At 38.8% G+C, this 23,107-nt stretch overlaps 1 protein-coding gene across 1 annotated transcript; it reads right to left on the reverse strand.

The window, feature by feature from the left end:
* Positions 1–3,831: 3,831 nt before the first annotated feature.
* LOC140751226 (galectin-5) lies at positions 3,832–23,015 on the reverse strand. The gene is made up of 8 exons (XM_073085095.1): positions 22,787–23,015; positions 20,883–20,971; positions 20,124–20,331; positions 18,813–18,956; positions 17,811–17,883; positions 8,490–8,512; positions 7,795–7,953; positions 3,832–4,488 (listed from the first exon to the last, which is right to left on the reverse strand). The coding sequence occupies exons 1-8, from the start codon at positions 22,808–22,810 to the stop codon at positions 4,429–4,431; spliced, it is 780 nt and encodes a 259-aa protein (XP_072941196.1). The 5' UTR covers positions 22,811–23,015; the 3' UTR covers positions 3,832–4,428.
* Between the last annotated feature and the right edge of the window lie 92 nt (positions 23,016–23,107).

The raw sequence follows: 23,107 nt of genomic DNA on the forward strand, positions 1-23,107 counted from the left end.
TTGACTACGTAACCATGGTTACCAATTATGTTTCCTTGAAATTCCAAAAATAGCTCGAATAATCCATAGACTATAAATTCTTAATATGAACTTTACAGCCTACTTTTATCGTGTTGGTTTTAACCACAGACCTGTATTTTGTGTTTTAACGCTATTCAATCGTAGATGAATGTAGATTTTCGAAACAAATATTTTCATATTATTATATTTTTTTGTGTCAATAACTTATTTTTAGAACGAGCAATTATATTAATAAATTAAATATAACAAAATTAGGGCTGGCTATTATTAGAATGGTTGCAGTCGACAATATTTTACTTTTACTCGGCGCTCGTTATGCAAAACTGTTTTCCATTGACTATAAAAAGAGATCGATAAGTACATTACGATACGCGTGGCCAAAGTAGCCTATTTTTGCACGGCGTGAAGTTAGTGCCTGAGCGCAGCGAGGGTGCTAAACGCCGTGCAGATAATAGGTCAGCTAGTTTTAACTGTATAATTGTATAACTACTTCGTCAGGGAAACCAAGAAAAATAAAACACAATACAACGTTTCATATATTTATTACAATTTGATTTAAAATCAACATCAATACAAAATAACATAAAAATGGCATAATATATCTTTGCTTAATTATATAATTTATAATATAATAAACATAATTAATTTGATTTGTAATTACAAAAATCTAAATATAAAATTTAGCATCTATATGTCTGTGTCAGCAAAACTCAGAAAGTACTTGAAGTATTAACTTGAAAATTTTACACAAAATTGCATTTCTTTATAAGACTGTTTTATATACTATTTATCCCAAAAATCCCACGGAAACAACAGAACCACAGCAAAGCGTGACAAAGTTAGTGAGTCATTATATAAAATTATAAATTATCATTGATTTAAGTTTTTCAAGTAAAATATTCTTAGGTTGAAGACTTGTTTATAAAGTTATAGTTTATAAAGTCTTTACGTAAATTGTTAAATACGATTTTAGCCATTGATTTACCAAATGGATTTCGGATCTATGCTCAAAATATTACAAAAAAGAATAGTGCTACAATGGTGTTGAACAAACCTTAAAGATTTTAAAGATTTCTCATGAGTGTATATTTCTAATGACACTTTCCTTCGCCGTTATAGCAAGTAATTATTTAATAAATTCTAATAGGCACATAACTTTGAAAAATCGGGCCTGCAGTTTTTGGTTATAAATTTTCAATTACAATGTTTTCATCGCACTTTTTACCGATTGCAGAGGGTAATGTTATTCAAGCATATGTACTCGTAGTTATGTCTCATTCTTTGTCACGCTGCAGCCCAAACGGCTTGACGGTATGAATTCACATATGATGTGTCGTTGGATTCGTCTAATTTGTGGGAGTAACATAAGCTATAATCTTAAGTACTCATATTTTTAGATCCACCATCCATTTTACAAATCAATGATAGTATTAAATTATCGTGATAAATAACTTGATATTAATTATCATTATCAATCATCATCTTAAATATAGTGATCATCACGTGATTACAAACTTATTATTGAAGAAGTGTACAAAACGTGATTATATTTTTTTAATATCTAACAATATTTTTAAATTTTATATTTTCATTCATTATAATATTATTTAAAATTTAATAAATTGCTTATATTTATCAATGGCTTAACGTATTCTAAATCATTCTAATAGGTAGATTTCTTATTTTTGTGTGTACTCTCTACCTAAATATTTTTTGTACATATTCCATATGAAGGTAATTTGATTTTGGGACTAATTGGACAAAATAGATTCAATTGGAACCAGATAAGGTATTTAGAACAATTAATTCTTATGGAAATATTGAACATCTATTATTATTTATTTTGTCTATGGCACTACTAAAGAAATCTACCTATACATACCTTATTTAATCAAAATTAAAGTAAGAATGTATAAATTCGAACTTTATTATATTGTAAGGGACTCTATTAGGCGAAGTCATCTAAAGGTAAGTAGAAATTAGATCGTTTAGTACCACGATTGCACAGATTGGTGCCGCGCCTACATCTGTCGATTGCACAGATTGGTGCTGTGCCATCTGTCAGTGCCACGATTGCATCGCTTAGTTCCGTGATTGCATTGCTTAATGTCGGAAATGCACTACAGTAGACCCGCGGTAATCCGACAATCATTTTGCAGGGCAGTGTCGGACGAATTTGTCGGATTATAGGGTACTCTGCCTAAAACCCCGTATAGACCGATTTTTTTTACGAAAGTGTACCTTGTACTCCGACAAATTACAGATCCAGTGATAAGATTCCATATTTTATATACCTACATATTATGTTATGTACTCTGAAGTACAAATCATACTTAATTATTTCTGTCAAGTTTAGTAAATAAAACAATAGAGAACTACGTTTTATTATAAAGTTAACGTCATTATGTAATGCTATAGAACAAAAAATATTCAATACATATGTGATAAATAATAGACCATGTCGGATTACAGGGGGTGACGGATTAGACAGGGGCCGGATTGCCGCGGGTCCACTGCAGTTAGTATCGCAACTGATTCGCTTAGTGCCGCGATTGCATTGCTTAGTGCCGATATTACACTAGTTAGTGCCGTGATTACTCTTAAATGTCACCGCTGCAGCGATTAATGTTGCGACTATATCAGTTTAAGTCTGCAACGAGTAAGTTAATTGAGGCACTGACTGCTACACTACTAATCGTAGTGCCGTAACTGCATTATTTAGTGCCGCGACTGCATTATTTAGTGCCGCGACTGTCTATATAGAAATCAGATCACATCGAATATTAATTTTATAAAAGGCCCTTACATAATACAATATCTGTTCAAATTTACACAATCAAACGTATAGCTTAAATTAAGACAATCAAAACGATAATTGTTTCATACTTGTGACAAGAAAGGTAATATAATATATATAAATATCTAAATATATAGCTATTTTTGTTTGTATATAAAGCTATGCTCGAGGCGACTAAACTATCTATATATAAAGGCTCATTAAGGCTTATTATTATATAATTTGGTTGAAATCGGCTAACTTAACTGGCATGTTACTGGAACTGTAAACAACTACAACGCTAGAAATAATAAAAGTATGTTATTTTGAATCCCAACACCCTATATATGGCATAAATAAATAATTATATTGTCCAGCAGTATTTGTAGTGTGAAAACCTTACATGTCTCTGTCACACCCATAAACATGTGCGCGTGTGAAAGAGATAGAAACCTATGAGGCGTGATGTCATGTCATCGTATATTGTCCATATACTCGTACATTGTATATAGTCTGATTCATAATTAGGTGTCTAAAATGTAAACAAAGAAATGTCATTGTCAAAATACGATTACAGGTTAATTGCAAACCCTACCAAATTAACAAGAAATGAAAACTTCCACAAACTCAACAACAAATTAAAACTTAATAACTGCACACAATTTAAAAAAAATCGCTATGAAAACTACAAAACATTTTAGTTCAAACACGATCACGAAAATGAATAATATCAACTACGAAACTTAAAAATGGCGACACAAAAAATGTTTTGGCTCCCGATTGTGTTACCATTATCATAATTTGATTTTCTACCATAAATCTTGTTTTTATTATTATTACTGTATGAAATGAAATTGAGTTAATATAAATATTGGAAAATGTGAATTGATTTTAATTTATTTAGATTATTATTTTATTATTGTTGTATTAATTTATATTGTCAAAAATGAGAAACTACCATATGAAACGTATTTTCTTGACAGGTCAACACCTTTGTTTACATTTTGGACACCTAATTAAGAATCAGACTATAGTGTAAATGTTATGTAATATAGAATACGGTTGTCTCTGTCACACTCGTAACCGTGTTCGCGTGTGAATGAGACAGTATCATAATACTAAGCAATATGACGTCACTGTAACGTTACAGTGACGTCATACTGCTTTAGACATTATACAGCGTGTAATTGCCAAGTTAAGGTAGCCGACACATATTATGAATTTTGATAGTCATGTTCGTTGATAGAGATTTTTGCGTGTCACCATCCTTATCGACCCTTTACCGTCCCACTGCTGGGCACGAATCTTCTTTCAGAGTGGTAGAGTTCACACACCTTAGCGAACTGTTACAGAATTCTCAAGCATGAAGGTTTCCTCATGATGTTTTCCATTACCGTTGAAGCAAGTGATGATAATTAGCTTTTATAAGGTGCCTCGAATTTTCTACTTACATATTTCTGTGTGGTTTTTTATACTTTTCCCATCAAAATATTTTTTTAAATTTTATATTTTTATAGATTACCTATCTTGTATGTAATCTTAACTCCGTTCTAATCCTTCCAAATATCCCAATCAACAAACATGACTTATATATAAGTAAGATGGTCTACTTTATGTCTTTACGTGGTGCTTCAATCCATCCAGTCATCACCGCCGAAATCGGCGCTCTCCGAGAAATCGGTCACTTGCACCTGTTTGATAAACATCATTATCATTATTGATTAATAATTATCATCATCAATTTCGTTATACACATAATCATAATAAACATAATTATCATTATTCATTCATAATCATCATCAATTTCGTTATAAATATTATCATAATCGTTAATTACGAACCTGTCGGAATAAAATCATTATTTTTATATGTACCTAATAATAAAATTATCATCGAATTCGGTATAAACTTCTGCGTTACATTTAAGGATATATCCTAAGACCTGCCACCTGCTTTAATGACAGAGGTCATTCAATGTCAAACATTCCCCAAAGGTTTGGGAACTTCAGACGAAATTTATTGAGAAATCCTAGAACTATACTCACCTCTACCTTTAGTTGAACGTTGTGACACGTTTCCTTTATCCTTTCCTTCTCTTTAGTCAGGACGCAAAGCAACTTTTTCCGCATGACGTCATCTTTCCCCCTCTTCCTCCTCTCCCACTTTGTCAACCTCCCCACCTAGTCCTCTAAGCGAACCCCTCATATACCTTAGACACTGCACGTTAAATACCTTTTTCCCTCAAAACGTGTGACGTCATCTCTCCCCCTCTTCCAGTCATGTAAATCATCTGGCCCCTGGAGTGAACCCCCCACCTACCCTAGACACTCAATAAACCCACGCTCGCGTCGCTGTTGCACCTGGTCCACGCCCTGTGTGACGTCACGCGGCACCCACCTCCTCCCTGGTGGGGCTGTCGCTGCTGAAGCCGCCGCCCAGCGCGTACCCGGCCAGCGCCACGTGTCCGACGCCCTGTGTGACGTCACGCGGCACCCACCTCCTCCCTGGTGGGGCTGTCGCTGCTGAAGCCGCCGCCCAGCGCGTACCCGGCCAGCGCCACGTGTCCGACGCCCTGTGTGACGTCACGCGGCACCCACCTCCTCCCTGGTGGGGCTGTCGCTGCTGAAGCCGCCGCCCAGCGCGTACCCGGCCAGCGCCACGTGTCCGACGCCCTGTGTGACGTCACGCGGCACCCACCTCCTCCCTGGTGGGGCTGTCGCTGCTGAAGCCGCCGCCCAGCGCGTACCCGGCCAGCGCCACGTGTCCGACGCCCTGTGTGACGTCACGCGGCACCCACCTCCTCCCTGGTGGGGCTGTCGCTGCTGAAGCCGCCGCCCAGCGCGTACCCGGCCAGCGCCACGTGTCCGACGCCCTGTGTGACGTCACGCGGCACCCACCTCCTCCCTGGTGGGGCTGTCGCTGCTGAAGCCGCCGCCCAGCGCGTACCCGGCCAGCGCCACGTGTCCGACGCCCTGTGTGACGTCACGCGGCACCCACCTCCTCCCTGGTGGGGCTGTCGCTGCTGAAGCCGCCGCCCAGCGCGTACCCGGCCAGCGCCACGTGTCCGACGCCCTGTGTGACGTCACGCGGCACCCACCTCCTCCCTGGTGGGGCTGTCGCTGCTGAAGCCGCCGCCCAGCGCGTACCCGGCCAGCGCCACGTGTCCGACGCCCTGTGTGACGTCACGCGGCACCCACCTCCTCCCTGGTGGGGCTGTCGCTGCTGAAGCCGCCGCCCAGCGCGTACCCGGCCAGCGCCACGTGTCCGACGCCCTGTGTGACGTCACGCGGCACCCACCTCCTCCCTGGTGGGGCTGTCGCTGCTGAAGCCGCCGCCCAGCGCGTACCCGGCCAGCGCCACGTGTCCGACGCCCTGTGTGACGTCACGCGGCACCCACCTCCTCCCTGGTGGGGCTGTCGCTGCTGAAGCCGCCGCCCAGCGCGTACCCGGCCAGCGCCACGTGTCCGACGCCCTGTGTGACGTCACGCGGCACCCACCTCCTCCCTGGTGGGGCTGTCGCTGCTGAAGCCGCCGCCCAGCGCGTACCCGGCCAGCGCCACGTGTCCGACGCCCTGTGTGACGTCACGCGGCACCCACCTCCTCCCTGGTGGGGCTGTCGCTGCTGAAGCCGCCGCCCAGCGCGTACCCGGCCAGCGCCACGTGTCCGACGCCCTGTGTGACGTCACGCGGCACCCACCTCCTCCCTGGTGGGGCTGTCGCTGCTGAAGCCGCCGCCCAGCGCGTACCCGGCCAGCGCCACGTGTCCGACGCCCTGTGTGACGTCACGCGGCACCCACCTCCTCCCTGGTGGGGCTGTCGCTGCTGAAGCCGCCGCCCAGCGCGTACCCGGCCAGCGCCACGTGTCCGACGCCCTGTGTGACGTCACGCGGCACCCACCTCCTCCCTGGTGGGGCTGTCGCTGCTGAAGCCGCCGCCCAGCGCGTACCCGGCCAGCGCCACGTGTCCGACGCCCTGTGTGACGTCACGCGGCACCCACCTCCTCCCTGGTGGGGCTGTCGCTGCTGAAGCCGCCGCCCAGCGCGTACCCGGCCAGCGCCACGTGTCCGACGCCCTGTGTGACGTCACGCGGCACCCACCTCCTCCCTGGTGGGGCTGTCGCTGCTGAAGCCGCCGCCCAGCGCGTACCCGGCCAGCGCCACGTGTCCGACGCCCTGTGTGACGTCACGCGGCACCCACCTCCTCCCTGGTGGGGCTGTCGCTGCTGAAGCCGCCGCCCAGCGCGTACCCGGCCAGCGCCACGTGTCCGACGCCCTGTGTGACGTCACGCGGCACCCACCTCCTCCCTGGTGGGGCTGTCGCTGCTGAAGCCGCCGCCCAGCGCGTACCCGGCCAGCGCCACGTGTCCGACGCCCTGTGTGACGTCACGCGGCACCCACCTCCTCCCTGGTGGGGCTGTCGCTGCTGAAGCCGCCGCCCAGCGCGTACCCGGCCAGCGCCACGTGTCCGACGCCCTGTGTGACGTCACGCGGCACCCACCTCCTCCCTGGTGGGGCTGTCGCTGCTGAAGCCGCCGCCCAGCGCGTACCCGGCCAGCGCCACGTGTCCGACGCCCTGTGTGACGTCACGCGGCACCCACCTCCTCCCTGGTGGGGCTGTCGCTGCTGAAGCCGCCGCCCAGCGCGTACCCGGCCAGCGCCACGTGTCCGACGCCCTGTGTGACGTCACGCGGCACCCACCTCCTCCCTGGTGGGGCTGTCGCTGCTGAAGCCGCCGCCCAGCGCGTACCCGGCCAGCGCCACGTGTCCGACGCCCTGTGTGACGTCACGCGGCACCCACCTCCTCCCTGGTGGGGCTGTCGCTGCTGAAGCCGCCGCCCAGCGCGTACCCGGCCAGCGCCACGTGTCCGACGCCCTGTGTGACGTCACGCGGCACCCACCTCCTCCCTGGTGGGGCTGTCGCTGCTGAAGCCGCCGCCCAGCGCGTACCCGGCCAGCGCCACGTGTCCGACGCCCTGTGTGACGTCACGCGGCACCCACCTCCTCCCTGGTGGGGCTGTCGCTGCTGAAGCCGCCGCCCAGCGCGTACCCGGCCAGGCCGCCCGCCGCCAGCGCGCCGACGCCGAGCCCGACGGCCGCGCCCGTGCCTAGCCCGCGCCGCTGCTGCGCCTGGCCCACGTACTGGCTCGTCTCGTAACCCTGCTGTGTAATTATGGTCAAGATACATTTAATCCTACTGAGTCAAAGTATGCTCATTAAACTCAACTTACAAAAATATTATTTCAAGAATATAATAAGAAAACGGGGGTGAAAAACTATGCTTATTTATAAACTGAACTTAAATTGCAAAAATGTTATTTCAGACATATAATGCAAAAAAAACAGAGCTGTTTGGGGAATGCCGATAAAAGTGAAAACTAAATAACTTGTGAATTCTATCAGCTATTCGATTTTTGAGTTTGAATTATTCAAAACTTTAATCTTTGATCATAAAGCGTTCGGTGACAATAACGCGAGTTCCATGATTTTTGTTCACCCAAAAAGTGCTCAATGCACCTGAAGAAGATTTCACTTTTTAAAAAATCACAAAAATATAATAAAGAAACAAGAAACAAACTGCTTAAAGAATGTCACCTCTACATGACACAGAATGAGATATACATACATACGGTCTTAAAAATGTACCTTGTAAGATTGGTAAGGTTTAAGTTAGTTTAGGTTATGATTTCACTCACCCCTGGGGTCCCAGCAACATAACCTGCAACAAAAAAAATGTGTCAAAAATATCATTGACGGAGGTCTGACCCGTCACCCGATATTTCTTTGTTTTTATTTTATAATGTAGGAGTAGCAGACGAGCATGCAGTCCACCTGATGGTAAGTGGCTAATGCCGCCCATGGACATCTGTAATCAACACCAGATAGGATTAGATATTCCTACCTGAGGTCGGCCACAGATGTGCCGCTACTCCTGAGGACTAAGCTGGTACGCCTCGGAAAAGTATGTCTCCCTTACCACACCCTTCAAATCGGAACACAGCAGCGCTTAACACTGCTGTTATGAGGCAGAAATAGGTGTGGCGGTGGTGCCGTCGGAGTTGAACCACAAAGAGTTCTACCACCTTACACCACCATACATATATCTAAGATATACAGATAAAATAAATAAAGATACACTCAATGGAAATTGTTTTACTTTTTAATATATGTCACCTTGCCGATCATCTGTCTGTCACACGTAGGTGTCATGTATTGTACGAATTCCACGTTTGTAATACATCTCCATTAATCCTGTAAGTGTTTTTAATTTATTCAATAACTCCATCAACATAATTTAGTTGTCTATTTTTTCTCTGAGCTCCTAGTCTATACGCGTTGTAATCGCCGCGTGCGGTCGGTTTCAACCGCAGACAACTTCATGGACGTATCTACTTCTTGTAATGTGAGAGAGCCCTAAATAAAAAAAAATATATGCAATGTAAACTAAAGATTGGAATATTAATTATAAGTGTGCAATTTTTATTCATGAGTGTACAATATTAATCAATGACTATGCAATTTTTAACAGTGAGTGCGCCTTTTTTATCAATGTGTGTGCAATTTTGCTCAATTAGTGTACAAATTTAATCAATGAGTGTGCAATCATAACCAATGTGTGAGCGGCATAAATCAATGGCCATGCAGTCTGACTCAATTATGTGAAGTTTCGTATTTTCTAAGCTAATTAATGTGTTGTCTTATAAATGGGTGTGGCAGCGTTATAGTCCGCGTAAAACTTCTAGTCCGCTCTGAATATAGAAATGAATCGTATCGCCATAGCAAATTGTATCACTACACCTGCTCGCAACAACTTCAGGGCGGACTGGCAGTTTAGCCCGGACTATACCAGTGTTACCACAAATAAAATTAAAGACTTATAAGTCAAGGTGTATTTCCATAGGACACATATAAATAAAAACAATAACATTTTTTATAATAATTTTATTAACCATCAATACAATAATAAGACAATAAACGTGTTACTACAACTAAAATACGAGACTGCTTTGAATAATACACAACAAAGTGATAATAATTATGGTATTTAATTAATACTTCACTATTTCAGAAAAGTTCTTTTAATTCTATTGAACAAAATATATTAATACTTTTTAAGATTTTAAACATTCTGTAATAAGTATATACAGTAGGATATGAATTTTTAAATAATTTTGCCAAATAGGCTAAATGCGCGAAAAATTAATTTAAAATATAGGCTAAATACGCGATGGAAACGTTCCACAAAATATAACAGACCTACCACCATCTTTTAAAAACCATCATAGTTCAGAAAGTTTTATTTCCTCCTTAAAACAGTAAAACATTCCGTTATACACAGTTGAACAAACTTAAACCCTTATTGATTTTTCGCTTATCCATTGCATAAAACCAACTGAAATTGTCATTTTTGGCTTAAAAAGTTAAATTTCCTCAAAAAAAGTAAGAGTATGATTAAAATAATATTGTTTTAAGAGATGGTAGTAACCCCCAAGGCTATGACCGCGAAAGGCTTTCCGAACATAGAATTATTTCCTGTTTGATAATGCCAACATACCTACATGAATTACAGAAACAGCCTTACTAAATTATAATTGAGGCAAATTGTACGGTTTCATAAATTCGTAATATAAGTTATATTGCTCAACGGAGGGTACAAAATCGATACAGGCAAACCATGACAAAACTACATAACCGATATAGGCAACGCGACGGACTAAATTATGTAATTGATTTAGGTGAAATACGCGACAGGGGCGAAATAATTTAACCGAGATAGGCACTAAATTCGACAAAGACTTTATTATATAAACGATATAGACACGAAACGCGACAGAGACTAAAGAATATAACCGATATAAGAAACGTGACAGAGAATAAAGGATGTAAGCGATATAGGCACAAAACGCGATAGACTAAATGATGTAACCGATATAGGCACAAAACGCGACAGAGACAGAGATGTAACCGATATAGGCACAAAACTCGACAGAGACTAAATGATGTAACCGATATTAGGCACAAAACTCGACAGAGACTAAATGATGTAACCAATATAGGCACAAAACGTGACAGAGACTAAATGATGTCTCCGATATAGGCACAAAACGAGACAGAGACTAAATGATGTAACCGATATTAGGCACAAAACTCGACAGAGACTAAATGATGTAACCAATATAGGCACAAAACGTGACAGAGACTAAATGATGTCTCCGATATAGGCACAAAACGAGACAGAGACTAAATGATGTAACCGATATAGGCACAAAACGTGACAGAGACTAAATGATGTAACCGATATAGGCACAAAACGTGACAGAGACTAAATGATGTAACCGATATAGGCACAAAACGTGACAGAGACTTAATGATGTAACTGATATAGGCACAGATCGCGACAGAAACGAAGTAATATAACCGATATAGGCACAAGATGCGACATAAACAACGTTACCGAAATTAACCAATGATAACCAATCATGACAAAAGTAAAAAAACAATATCCAACAATTTTTTACATTGGAAAATACCAAAAAAATTATACCATACCAAAAAAATATAACCAAAGAAAAAAGTATATTACAAAGAAAAGATTTTAAAAGAAAACAACCACTAAACAAAAGAAAAAAGTGCACAAATAGATAATTTATAATACAATACAGGCATAAATCGAATTCATTAAAACAATACAAAAATTTCTAAAAATACAATCGAATAATACTTTAATACACCGCCAATAAAGAAAAAATACAAATTATTGTGTAAAAGTAATATCAATGAATTGTGCTCGCTATGCATAGATTGAAAAATAAAAATAGCCCAATTACTCCTTATAACATCAGCTAGCTAGTAAAAATGCTGTCCAAAATGGTCCAAGGGCTTCAGATTACTCGAAAACGACAGACAGACAGACTTTTTTTTACTACAGTTACATAATGCAGGGAATTAGCTTTTTTATTATGAAAGATTTTGTGTCCAAATCAGATCTTCATAATCATCATTTTATAAGAATACCATGAGATTACATAAGCTTTCAAATAAAAAATAATAATAATCAAAAAATTAAAAAGTTCTTAACAGAACAAAAACTATATCTGGCCTGCGACATTTTTTATATTAAAACAAATAAAACAATCAAAAAAATTAAATCCTCTAAAAAAAACGGTATGTGGCCAGCAACATCTTTTATAATATACACCTACTCGTAAAGAAAAAAAGAAAAAAATATTCAATTAAAAATATTGTGCCAAATAAATTTCGAAATATTTTTTTTGATAATAAACTGAACTGCAAGACCGAAGTTACACTGCTATATGACAGAAACAATAGCGTTGATACCGTTGTAGTCGAACTACGAAGTTTTATTATCTAGTAACATCTGGACGTCGGGTCTGATACTAAATAAACGAAAAATGGCTAAAAACATGTGCTTAGGAACATGTGAACCGTTAGACAACTTGGTTGAACATGTCATAACCAACAAGGCATTCGTTGAAACTTGTTATTATAAGAAAAATGTTTAAAGAAAACATGTGCTTACGAACATGTGAACCGTTAGACAACTTGGTTGAACATGTCATAACAAACAAGGCATTCGTTGAAACTTGTTATTATAAGAAAAATGTCCAAAGAAAACATGTGCTTAGGAACATGTGAACCGTTAGACAACTAGGCTGAACGTGTCATTTGTTCAAACAAGTTCAACAAGACATTTGTTGAACTTGCTATTATAAGAAAAATGTCTAAAGAAAATATGTTAAAACATGTGCTTAGGAACGCAACCGTTGGCAACTTTGTTAGACATTTTATAACCAACAAGACATTCGTTGAAACTTGTCATAAAAAAAAACTAAAAAAACATGTTAAAACATGTGCTTAGGAACGCAACCGTTGACAACTTTGTTAGACATGTCATAAGTAACAAGGCATTCGTTAAAACCTGTTATTATAAACTCAATTTATAACAATGTTACATGTTACAATTATGTAACATATTTTTTTAATTTTTCCATTGTCACAATAACATACATTTATCGCAAGCTATTATTTGAAACATTTTATTATAAACTCAATTTATAACATGTTACAATTATGAAACTTTTTTTTTATTTTTCCATTGCACCAACAACGTAACATTTATTTTAATTTTATTATTTTTGATAAATGAAAGTAACTTATTACATTTTTGTAATTTTGTCACACGAAACGTTACAAATGACACCTTGTGTTACATTGTAGCAATTCTACCGTATTTTAGTACTTTTAATTCAGACTGTTTTAGACCCGACGTCCATCCATTTTTCAAGCAAAAACTTCCTTCAGTACACAACAATAAAATTTGAACCTCCATGAGATATTTATAAGGACTATATTTCATTTAACTTTATCTAATAATAATAACAATAATACAATAATAATTCATTATCCATTCAAATGCATTTTCGATCTACGTGCTGGTAGTTCACAAGGCACCTGAAATAAAAAAAATATATCAAAATCTATAAGTTTATATCTTAGATAAAGCAACATTATAAAATCGATAAAAATATAAAATCTACTTTATGTAATTTGTTATAAACATTTATAGAACACTAGCTGACCCGGCAAACGTTGTGTTGCCATATAAATAAAAAAATGTTAAGGATGAACAACCCTTATCACTTAGGTCTATGAAAAATAGATAGTAGCCGATTCTCAGACCTACTGAATATGCATATAAAATTTGGTGAAAATCGGTAAAGCCGTTTCGGAAGAGTACGGTAACTAACATTGTGACACGAGAATTTTATATAAGATAATCAGAACATAAATTTATCAACAATGCCACAATATTTTGACCAATTTTAAATAAAAATAGTGTAATAATGGGAACAAGCCAAGAATCGATATTTTGATATCAAAATCGGGTATACTCCTTGTTAAATCTAGACCGATACGGACCTTAGCCCACTCGGTCTTTACCAAGTGTTGACTGTTATGAACAAAGGTCCTATTTTGCCTTTGCCAAGTCTAGAGTAATATGGACGATAGCCCGCTCAATCCCTGTCAATTTTAGAGCAATAAGGTGAAATATGGTGGACTCAGCCAATCGGCTGCCAATTATTTTTCACGCGAGTAGACAGGATAACAATTATTTATTTTTATTATTTAATAATATTCATAGTTTAACATACTTAGTTAAGAATTAGTCTCAATCTACCAAGTATTTTTTGCAAAATATAAATAAATAATACCTACTAGTTGGGTAGCTGCATCAGCCGCTAATATATAGAAGCCTTCAGTAGAAGCCTGCGAAATAAATAAAAAAAAAATAACATGATGTTTACGATAACTAAAAAAAGTAGCAACTATACCAAGTAACAACTAAAAAATAAAAAATATTTTTTTACAAAATACCAAATTATAAAAAATATAACAATTATATACCGTGTACCTCACCGTTAAATTTACAAAAAAAATCCAACAAAAATATAGTAGCAATTACATAACCAACACCAACTACCCACACCATTTAATAAAAATGTCATTTAAAATACCAAGCCAAAATAGTACAAATACTTAAAATACCTAAAAACAGTTAAATTCCCGGTCAATATATCAGGAATTTTTAGTTTCAGTGTCTCTATTTTCACCAGAGACACTGTATATCATAAACTTAAATCAATTAGCAATATTTGATTAATCTGAATTAATTCAATTAAATTTAATCATTTTAATTTTCTAGCATTTTTCATACTATGTTTGGAAAATTTATAAAAAACGTTTTTAGGTTTTAATAAGCTACAAGATATACATTATTTACTTTTATTTGAAACATTTTTATCGTTTATTATTTTTCTTTAAAAATTTTAGAAACATTCGATTAACGATTTCTTAAAGATAAGACACAAAAACCGAACTAATTACTTAAAAAATACAATATATATTCAGCAAACCCGATTAAATTTGTTAGTATTGTTATAAGAAAGAATCATTTATTTAAAACAAAGATCAAGTTATGGAAATAGAAAATTCATAAAGAAAGAAATAAAAAACGCACAAAGCTATAAACATTTTTAAAGCGTATGTTTCAAACAGAGCGAGAGAGACGGAAATAGTTCTTTGAATTTCTAGTAAAGTAAATATAAAATAAAATATTTAGAAAAAATCTACAAAATAAACCAAAGATTTTTTTTTTAACACACTATATATTTACTTACCTTAAATTTTAAACTTCATTCAAATCACTCACGGTTAAAATATGAGAATCGCCTAAAAAACATATTTAGATTTTATTATTAAAACCGGGCGTTTTTTTCTTTATATAAAATCGCATTTTCTTTATATAAAACTAGCAGACGAGCATGCAGTCCACCTGACGGTAAGTCACTGCTGTACGGACAGCTGTAATCAACCCCAGATAGGATTGGTTTCCTATCTGAGGTCGACCACAGATGCGTTGCTATCCCTAAAGACTAATCACTCTTACCACACCCTTCCAACACGAACACAGCAGCACTTGGATGTTATTTTGCGTAGAAATAAGTATGGCGATGGAAATGATGGAGATTCTGGTGAACCCGAAACGAACCATAAAGGTTTCTACAACCTTTAAATACGTGTGTATATTTATTTACTTAATTTCGAAGAATATGTTATACCAAACTTGGCCCGCGCACTGCCGTGCACTTAAAACCATACCATGCATCCGAAATCATGTTACATGAAAGCATAGATTTAAATCGTTAGATATTGACGTGTGCTCAAGAGGAAAATCTGAGTATTTTTTATCTAGAGTCACGGGTCTAGCACACATAAGACTTTACAGTGTATAGGTTTGCCGAATGACACTAAAAACGCCCTCAAAGGTTTGAATTCAGTATGCTCTAACCCTTCTCATTGACAAAATTAATTGGCGTTGACAAAATGAAGCGAGTTCGCTCATTTTATTGACAAAATTCATTTACTAACAGAAAACGCCGTTTTGGAATGAGTAGGTACGACAATTTTGGCAAAATTGAGTAACCTCGTTAATATTGTTGACAGAATTAATTGAATGAGCTCATTTTCTCGACAATATTGAGTGAGCTAACTCAACTAATTGTCAAAGTTGAGTGAGCTGAAGAGTTGAAGAAGTTGACTAAAAGCACTAATCTCATTTATGAAATTGAGCGAGTTCGCTCAACTCGTTATCAAAATTGAGTGAGTTAGCTCAACTAGTTAACAAAATTAAATGAGCTATAGTCGTCACAATTTAAAATTTGACACATACCATCGCTAGGCTCTAAGCATGTGACATACAAATCGATAACCAAAGAAACCAATTTTTACGACAAATCGATTACAACCACTCATCGTACTGTATTATATTACTTAATATTTTGTAAACAGAATATTTATTCTATATGTTTCTAAATCATCTAAATATTCAATAAAAAGGAGAAAAGAAAGTAAATTCTAGTGTAATTTAAAAAATGAATCCTTTTTAGAAGATTAAATATAGCATCGGTCGTAAACTGTATTTTTTTTTCGTTTTATCATTCACTAAGACACAATGTTTTGATTATTTTATTGTTGTTATAATGAAAAAGGGATAAATAATTAGTTATTGGTAATTCTAAGTTTCGATTATTTGAAAGTTAATCGATTACGGTTTCTTCCGAATGCTTTGAAGCTGCAAGCTCTAAACGTCTCGTGGTCGTAATTTCCCTACAAAAAGTTAGTTTAAGACATTAATGACATTGGGATGTGGGCCTATTACATATTTTTTTTATAATATAGGAGTAGCAGACGAGCATGCAGTCCACCTGATGGTAAGTGGCTACTGCCGCCCATGGACATCTGTAATCAACCCCAGATAGGATTAGATATACCTACCTGAGGTCGGCCACAGATGCGCTGCTACCCCTGAGGACTAAGCTGGAACGCCTCGGAAAAGTATGTCTCCCTTACCACACCCTTTAAACCGGAACACAGCAGCGCTTAACACTGATGTTATTAGGCAGAAATAGGTGTGGCGGTGGTGCCGCCGGAGTCGAACCACATTGTGACGACTATAGCTCAAAACATTGACAACAATGAGTACTGACTGAATGAGTTTGTAATCAAATTACCTTTACACCATTACACCTTAACAGGTGTCAATTCAATATTTTTATATCTAACTATTTAAACCCACGCTTTCAAAAATATAATATAAGCTCAAATAACGCCTATGTTAATTTACATGTTACGAAAAAGCATCAGTTATAAAAATTATGTTAGTTCGTTAATATAATGTTAAGTCCCATTATTATTTTTTTAAGTCAAGCAGTTTACCGCAATTAATTCTTAAAATAAAATCTAAAATGTCACTGTAGAATGGCCCAAAACCAAAAATATATTAATAAATAAAAATAAAAAAATTAAATTATAAGTGTGCGAATATGTTTACAAAATTAACTCATATTACTATTATTATTTATTTTGTGCAACCATCTGATGTCGTGGCCATAACAGACCATGGGCAATGTCCTCCATTACAGTCCAACATCTGGACATAACGAATTGATTGACCAATCGATCAATTGACCTTTCAAATTACCAGACAATCAATCAATGAATTAAACAAAGTTTAGTCAACGAATTAATGTTTTTGTCAATCAATCAATAATCCAACCAATTAAATATTTTTATCAACCAGTCAATCAATAATTTAACCAATGAATCAATTATTTTTATCAATTACTCAATTAATAATCTAACCAATGAATGAATTATTTTCATAAATTAATAATCTAACCAATCAATCAATTGACCAACCATTCTGTCAATCAATCAATCAAACATTATAATATATTTTGCAGAATAAACAAGCATTCAAATAGTTGCACTTTAAGATAACACTGCCCAATATTTACAATTTAAAGAAAACATTATTTTAAACGTTCTACAATTAAACAACCCGACTGAATGTTTTATACTCATTAATTATCTTCCGTAATAATAGCATTATTATTTAATTTATTAATTATATTTTTAATAATGGTATGGCTTACCTTGTGGAGCGCCATAGCCGGGGGCTCCGTACGCCGGCGGGGCGCCGTATGCACCGTACGCTGGGGGCTCCGACTGGAATAGAAAAAAAATCATCATCATCAACTCTTTATTATCATCATTATCGACCCTTTAGTATCATCATCATCAACACTTTATTATCATCATTATCAACCCTTTACTGCCTCACCGCTGGACACGGGTCTACATAGACCACGTACGACCTCGTGGTATAACACTGAAAGCGAGTATACAGTGGACTAATGATATTATTTATTATCCAATCAGGTTTTACACAATCGATAATTAGTCTATTTTTCAATTTATTTACGTAGATTAATATTGCTCAATTTTAACCAATTCTTAACTACCAAAGTTCATAATTTGATTCAAACTTTGAACTTGGAAAAAAATGATATACATGATATGAAAACGATATGATAATGGTATTGCAATGTTATTGTCCATATCGTTTGCTTAATTCTTAACCAAGTTTCTCCAACCAAGGCAAAATTTGGTTAAGATTGACAGTTAAGACTAATTATTATTAGTAATAGGTTTTAAACTAGAAAGCACTGTTCATCTGGTGGTAAAATTCATGATTATTAATTTTACAAATTTTTTGCTTGTCTAATATGACTTTTTTTTTTTTTTTATATGTAACCTAACGATAAGGCAGACGGGCTGCCTGATGGAAAGCAGTCACCGTCGCCTATGGACATTTGCAACACCAGAGGAGTCGCCAATGCATCGCCGGCTTTGAAGGAGAGCTCTTTTTACACCCCTCTTGAAGAGCCCCATGTCATAGTCCTGAGGGAATACCTCAGGAGGAAGTTCATTCGCGTTTGAATGCGCGTATTGTGTAGAAGTGCACGTGAGTTTGTGTGTGCGGTTCGGCCTGTCTGTCTGTCTATCTCTCCCAATCTCCGTGAGCATGCGCGCGTGTCTGTTTGTGTGTTTGAGTGTGTGCGTACGTATGTCTGTCACCGTGTGTGTGTACTCACCATGTACATCTGCGAGGGCGGAGGCTGGGCGCCCTCGAAGCCGACGAACTGCAGCATGACGTCACCGTCGACGGTGAAGTGCGAGATGCGCTGGTGGGGCAGCCGGTGCGGGAACTCGCAGAAGTGGGCGCCGTTGAGCGCCACCTGGCGGGGGGAACACGGAACTTTGTAGGTGGTAAAATCCTTTCAGCACCTTTTTACAAAGCAGTGATAGCCTAGTGGTTAAGAAACGCGGCCTCTCGATCGAGGGGTCTGAGGTTCAAATCCCAGGCACGCACCTATGATTTTCAAATTTATGTGCGTATTAGAAATTAATTATCACTTGCTTAAACGGTGAAGGAAAAAAGGAAAAGAGATTTATAAAAAAAAAAAATCTGAAAGTATGTGAAGTCTGCCAATACGCACTTGGCCAGCGCGGTGGACTTTGGCCTAATCCTTCTCATTCTGAGAGGAGACCCGTGCCCAGCAGTGGGACAGTAATGGATGATGAAAATCCTTTCTGGTTCGACTCGGGCCACCACCAGTACTTACTTAATACCTCCAGTGTTAAGCGCTGCCTTAAGTTTCAGGTTCTGGTTATGATAAGGGAAATATACTAAAAAAAAACTTTGAGTCATTACTAGGGAAGTTATACCAGGTGGTACTAATAGACGGTGAAAGCTAATTTCTGACAAATTTATTTCCACTTAAATTTCGACGGTGGTAGAACCACTCGTGTTTCTATTCCGGAGTCACCACTGCCACACCTATCCCTGCCTAACAACAGCAATGTTAAGTGCCGCTATGTTCTGGTTCAAAAGTTGTGGTATGGGAGACATATTTAACCGTGATGTTAAAGCATACGCAACGAAATAGATGCCAGAAGTAACCACACATATGCAAAGAAATAAATGTGACGGTGATGCCTCCAGAGTTGACCCTCTAAAGGGTCTAACCACCTTCAATATGTATGACGGCGGTACCTTTCAACCACAAAGGGTTTAAGGGTTTGTAAAGGTGGTAGAACCCTTTGTGGTTCGACTCCGGCGGCACCACCGCCACACCTATTTCTACCTAACAACAGCAGTGTTAGGCGCTGCTGTGTTCCCGTTTGAAGGGTGTGGTAACGGAGACAGACTTTTCCGAGGCGTTCCAGCTTAGTCCTCAGGGGTAGGGGCGCATCTGTGGCCGACCTCAGGTAGGAATACTTAATCCTATCTGGGGTTGATTACAGATGTCCATGGGCGGCAGTAGCCACTTACCATCAGGTGGACTGCATGCTCGTCTGCTACTCTTATACTATAAAATAAATAAAAAAACCTCCACACATACCTTAATAGACTGCGGCTCGCACAGCACCAAGGCCTCGAAGGCCTCCCCCCTCGCCAGGGGCATGCCACCGCTAGTCTCCTCGACCCCCCAGCTCATCGCGGTGAGGTGGTTCCTCACCACGCACATCTCCACGAAGCGGAAGTTCAAGTGGAGAGCGATGTCGTCGCGTGGGTCCGTGTTCGGACCGCATTGGAGGTTTATCGCGAATCTGTAAAAAATATGATTATTTCGTTAATGACACACATACAAACATACACATACGCACACACACACACATACACACATACGCACACACACACACACACATATTGTAATAACATTACATATATACTTACATGACTCAACTGATACATTAATTAATGAAATCATCAACTAACTTGATGATTTCATTAATTAATTTGATATGTCCGTCAAATATGAAGGTGGTACAACCGTTTGTGGTTATACTCCGGCGGCACCACCGCCACACCTATTTTGCCTAATAACAGCAGTGTTAAGCGCTGCTGTGCCCTAGTTTGAAGGGTGTGGTATGGGAGACATACTATTTTGAGGCGCTCCAGTTTAATCCTTAAGGGTAGTGGCATATATGTGGTAGACATAATATAGGAAACTAAGCCTATCAGGGGTGGATTACAGATGTCCATGGGCGGCAGTAGCAACTTACCATTGGGTGGACTGCATGCTCATCTGCTACTCCTATATTATATAAAAGGGTGAGATCAGTGTGAGAATAGCATTTAGATTGCCTATAAATCTTACCTCTGAGCGCCAGGTGGAATGGATCCCTGGAAGCGGATCATGCGGCCGGGGTACATGCCCCCGGGGATTGGGTGCACGCATGGGATAACCTGGAAAATAATTGAAAAACTATAGTTACAAATATTATCAGATTGCCAACTAACATATTAAAAATATGGTTGTTTTTAATAAATTTGGAGGTAGGACCTTTTTTTTGTCACGCGGGTCTAGGTATGCATGTCCTACCCGCATGCTAGAATTGATTAATTCATTAATTCATGCAAATTGATTAATCCATATGTAGGCATGCATATAGCGTGCATAATAGGAAAATCTTTTATCTATAAAATTCTTGTGTCACAATGGTAGTTACCGTACTCCTCTGAAATGGCATTACCGATTTTCACCAAATTTTATATGCATATTCAGTAGGTCTGAGAATTGGCTACTATCTATTTTCATACCCCTACGTGATAAGGGTTGTTCACCCTTAACATTTTTTATTTATATGGCAATACAATGCTTGCTGGGTCACCATTTAACCAAATAAATTGATACCATATTATAAATTTAGGATAAAACTACTTCACATAGATACCATATAGGTAAAGTAGAAGGTTATGTACAATTCACAAGATTGCATATATTTATGTTATTTACATAGTAGGATTACATATAAGGATTACAAATTAATTATCACTCGCTTTAAAGCTGATGGAAAACATTCAGAATAATTGGCCAAGTGCAAGTCGAACCCTCACTGTACCACTAGGGTTTTGTACCACCAAAAAATTTTTTTTCAATTTCTAGTATTTGTTATTATAACAGCCTTTGAAGTACATACATAGTGAAAATTTGACTGTCTACCTATAACAGTTAATCAATTAGTTTGAAAAATATTGAAAAATACCAGTTTGTTGTATGGGGACCCTTTTTATGTTCACCTTTTTTTATTTTAAGTATTTTTTGTTATAGCAGCTACTCTTATATATTCTCTGTAAAAATTTCAAATGTCTATCTATTACTAAGAGATAGAGCCCTGTGACAGATGAACAGACAGCAGAGGCTTAGTAATAGGGTTCCACTTTTACCCTTTGGGTATGGGACCCTAAAAAGTACTGCCTATGAGTTCTATGTAACTTTTAATAGTCTAACTAGATTTTAGGTAGTTAGTAGTTTGACTACAGAGACTCCTCCACCAAACCTATTTCTGTTATAACAGCAGTGTTAAGCACTGCTGTGTTCTGGTTTGAAGAGTGTAAGGGAGACATACTTTTCCAACTTACACATACACATTATTAATATTCAATCTATCCCTCATTTTACCTGCAAACTGACATTTGTTATTTCCATTAAAAATTGTCAACTTCAATCTTTAATAGGAAAATATTTAATAGATTGATTTTTAATATTGAGTGTTAATCCTAAGAAGTACCAATACATTTGTGGCAGAACCCAGGTAGGTTTACCTAACAAAAACCTTACATAACTATTGTTCAAATATAACATTTGTTTTTAATAAACAAATTTTGTTTCTAAATAAAATTCTCTAATTTTATTTTCTTCAATTTAGGGAGAAGGAAAACGTAAACTTGGGGAAATACCTCTGAGGTGGCTACACTGCAAGGAAAGCTAAAAAGAATTCACATAATGACGTAAAACAAGGAAAAACGTGAAAATTACGTTAAAATCGTGACGCTCGTCGCAATAAAACTGTGTCTCGGCGTTACGTTGGGCGTATTAGAGCCTGCCATACAAGGTTTTGTAAGAAAACAATTCAACTTTAAACATTATTTACTCAGCAAATATTGTCATTCCGCGGTACATATTGTGTTATATGTCCTTGGTGGAGTCGAAAGCAATTGCACGACACCGTTTTTCCTCGTTTCACTGATGCTAAATACATAAATTAACGATTAACTTACCGGGTTATAAATTGGCGTCGCCATATTTGCAATATATTTGGAGAATCACTCAAAATGAACAAGTATTACACGTAAACAATGTTTTGTTAACGTTTTAACTTTTACGCCGCTGAAATAGCGTTATAAAACTACACCGACAGCCTGACTGATGAAATCAAGTAGAATTTGATGATAAACCGGGGCGATGCGTCATACGTCATATGATGGATTCCGGAAAAATAAAAATGCCGAAAAAACGTCAGCTGTCAGTCAGTATTGCCATATGTTAAAATTGATAATAATAGGTAAACAGCACATTGTAAACAAGACGAGAGCATAGAG

The sequence above is a fragment of the Epargyreus clarus genome, unplaced genomic scaffold (genome assembly GCF_041222505.1).
Source record: "Epargyreus clarus isolate Ecla_fem2 unplaced genomic scaffold, WU_Ecla_fem_2.2 ptg000022l, whole genome shotgun sequence".
NCBI lineage: Eukaryota > Metazoa > Arthropoda > Insecta > Lepidoptera > Hesperiidae > Epargyreus > Epargyreus clarus.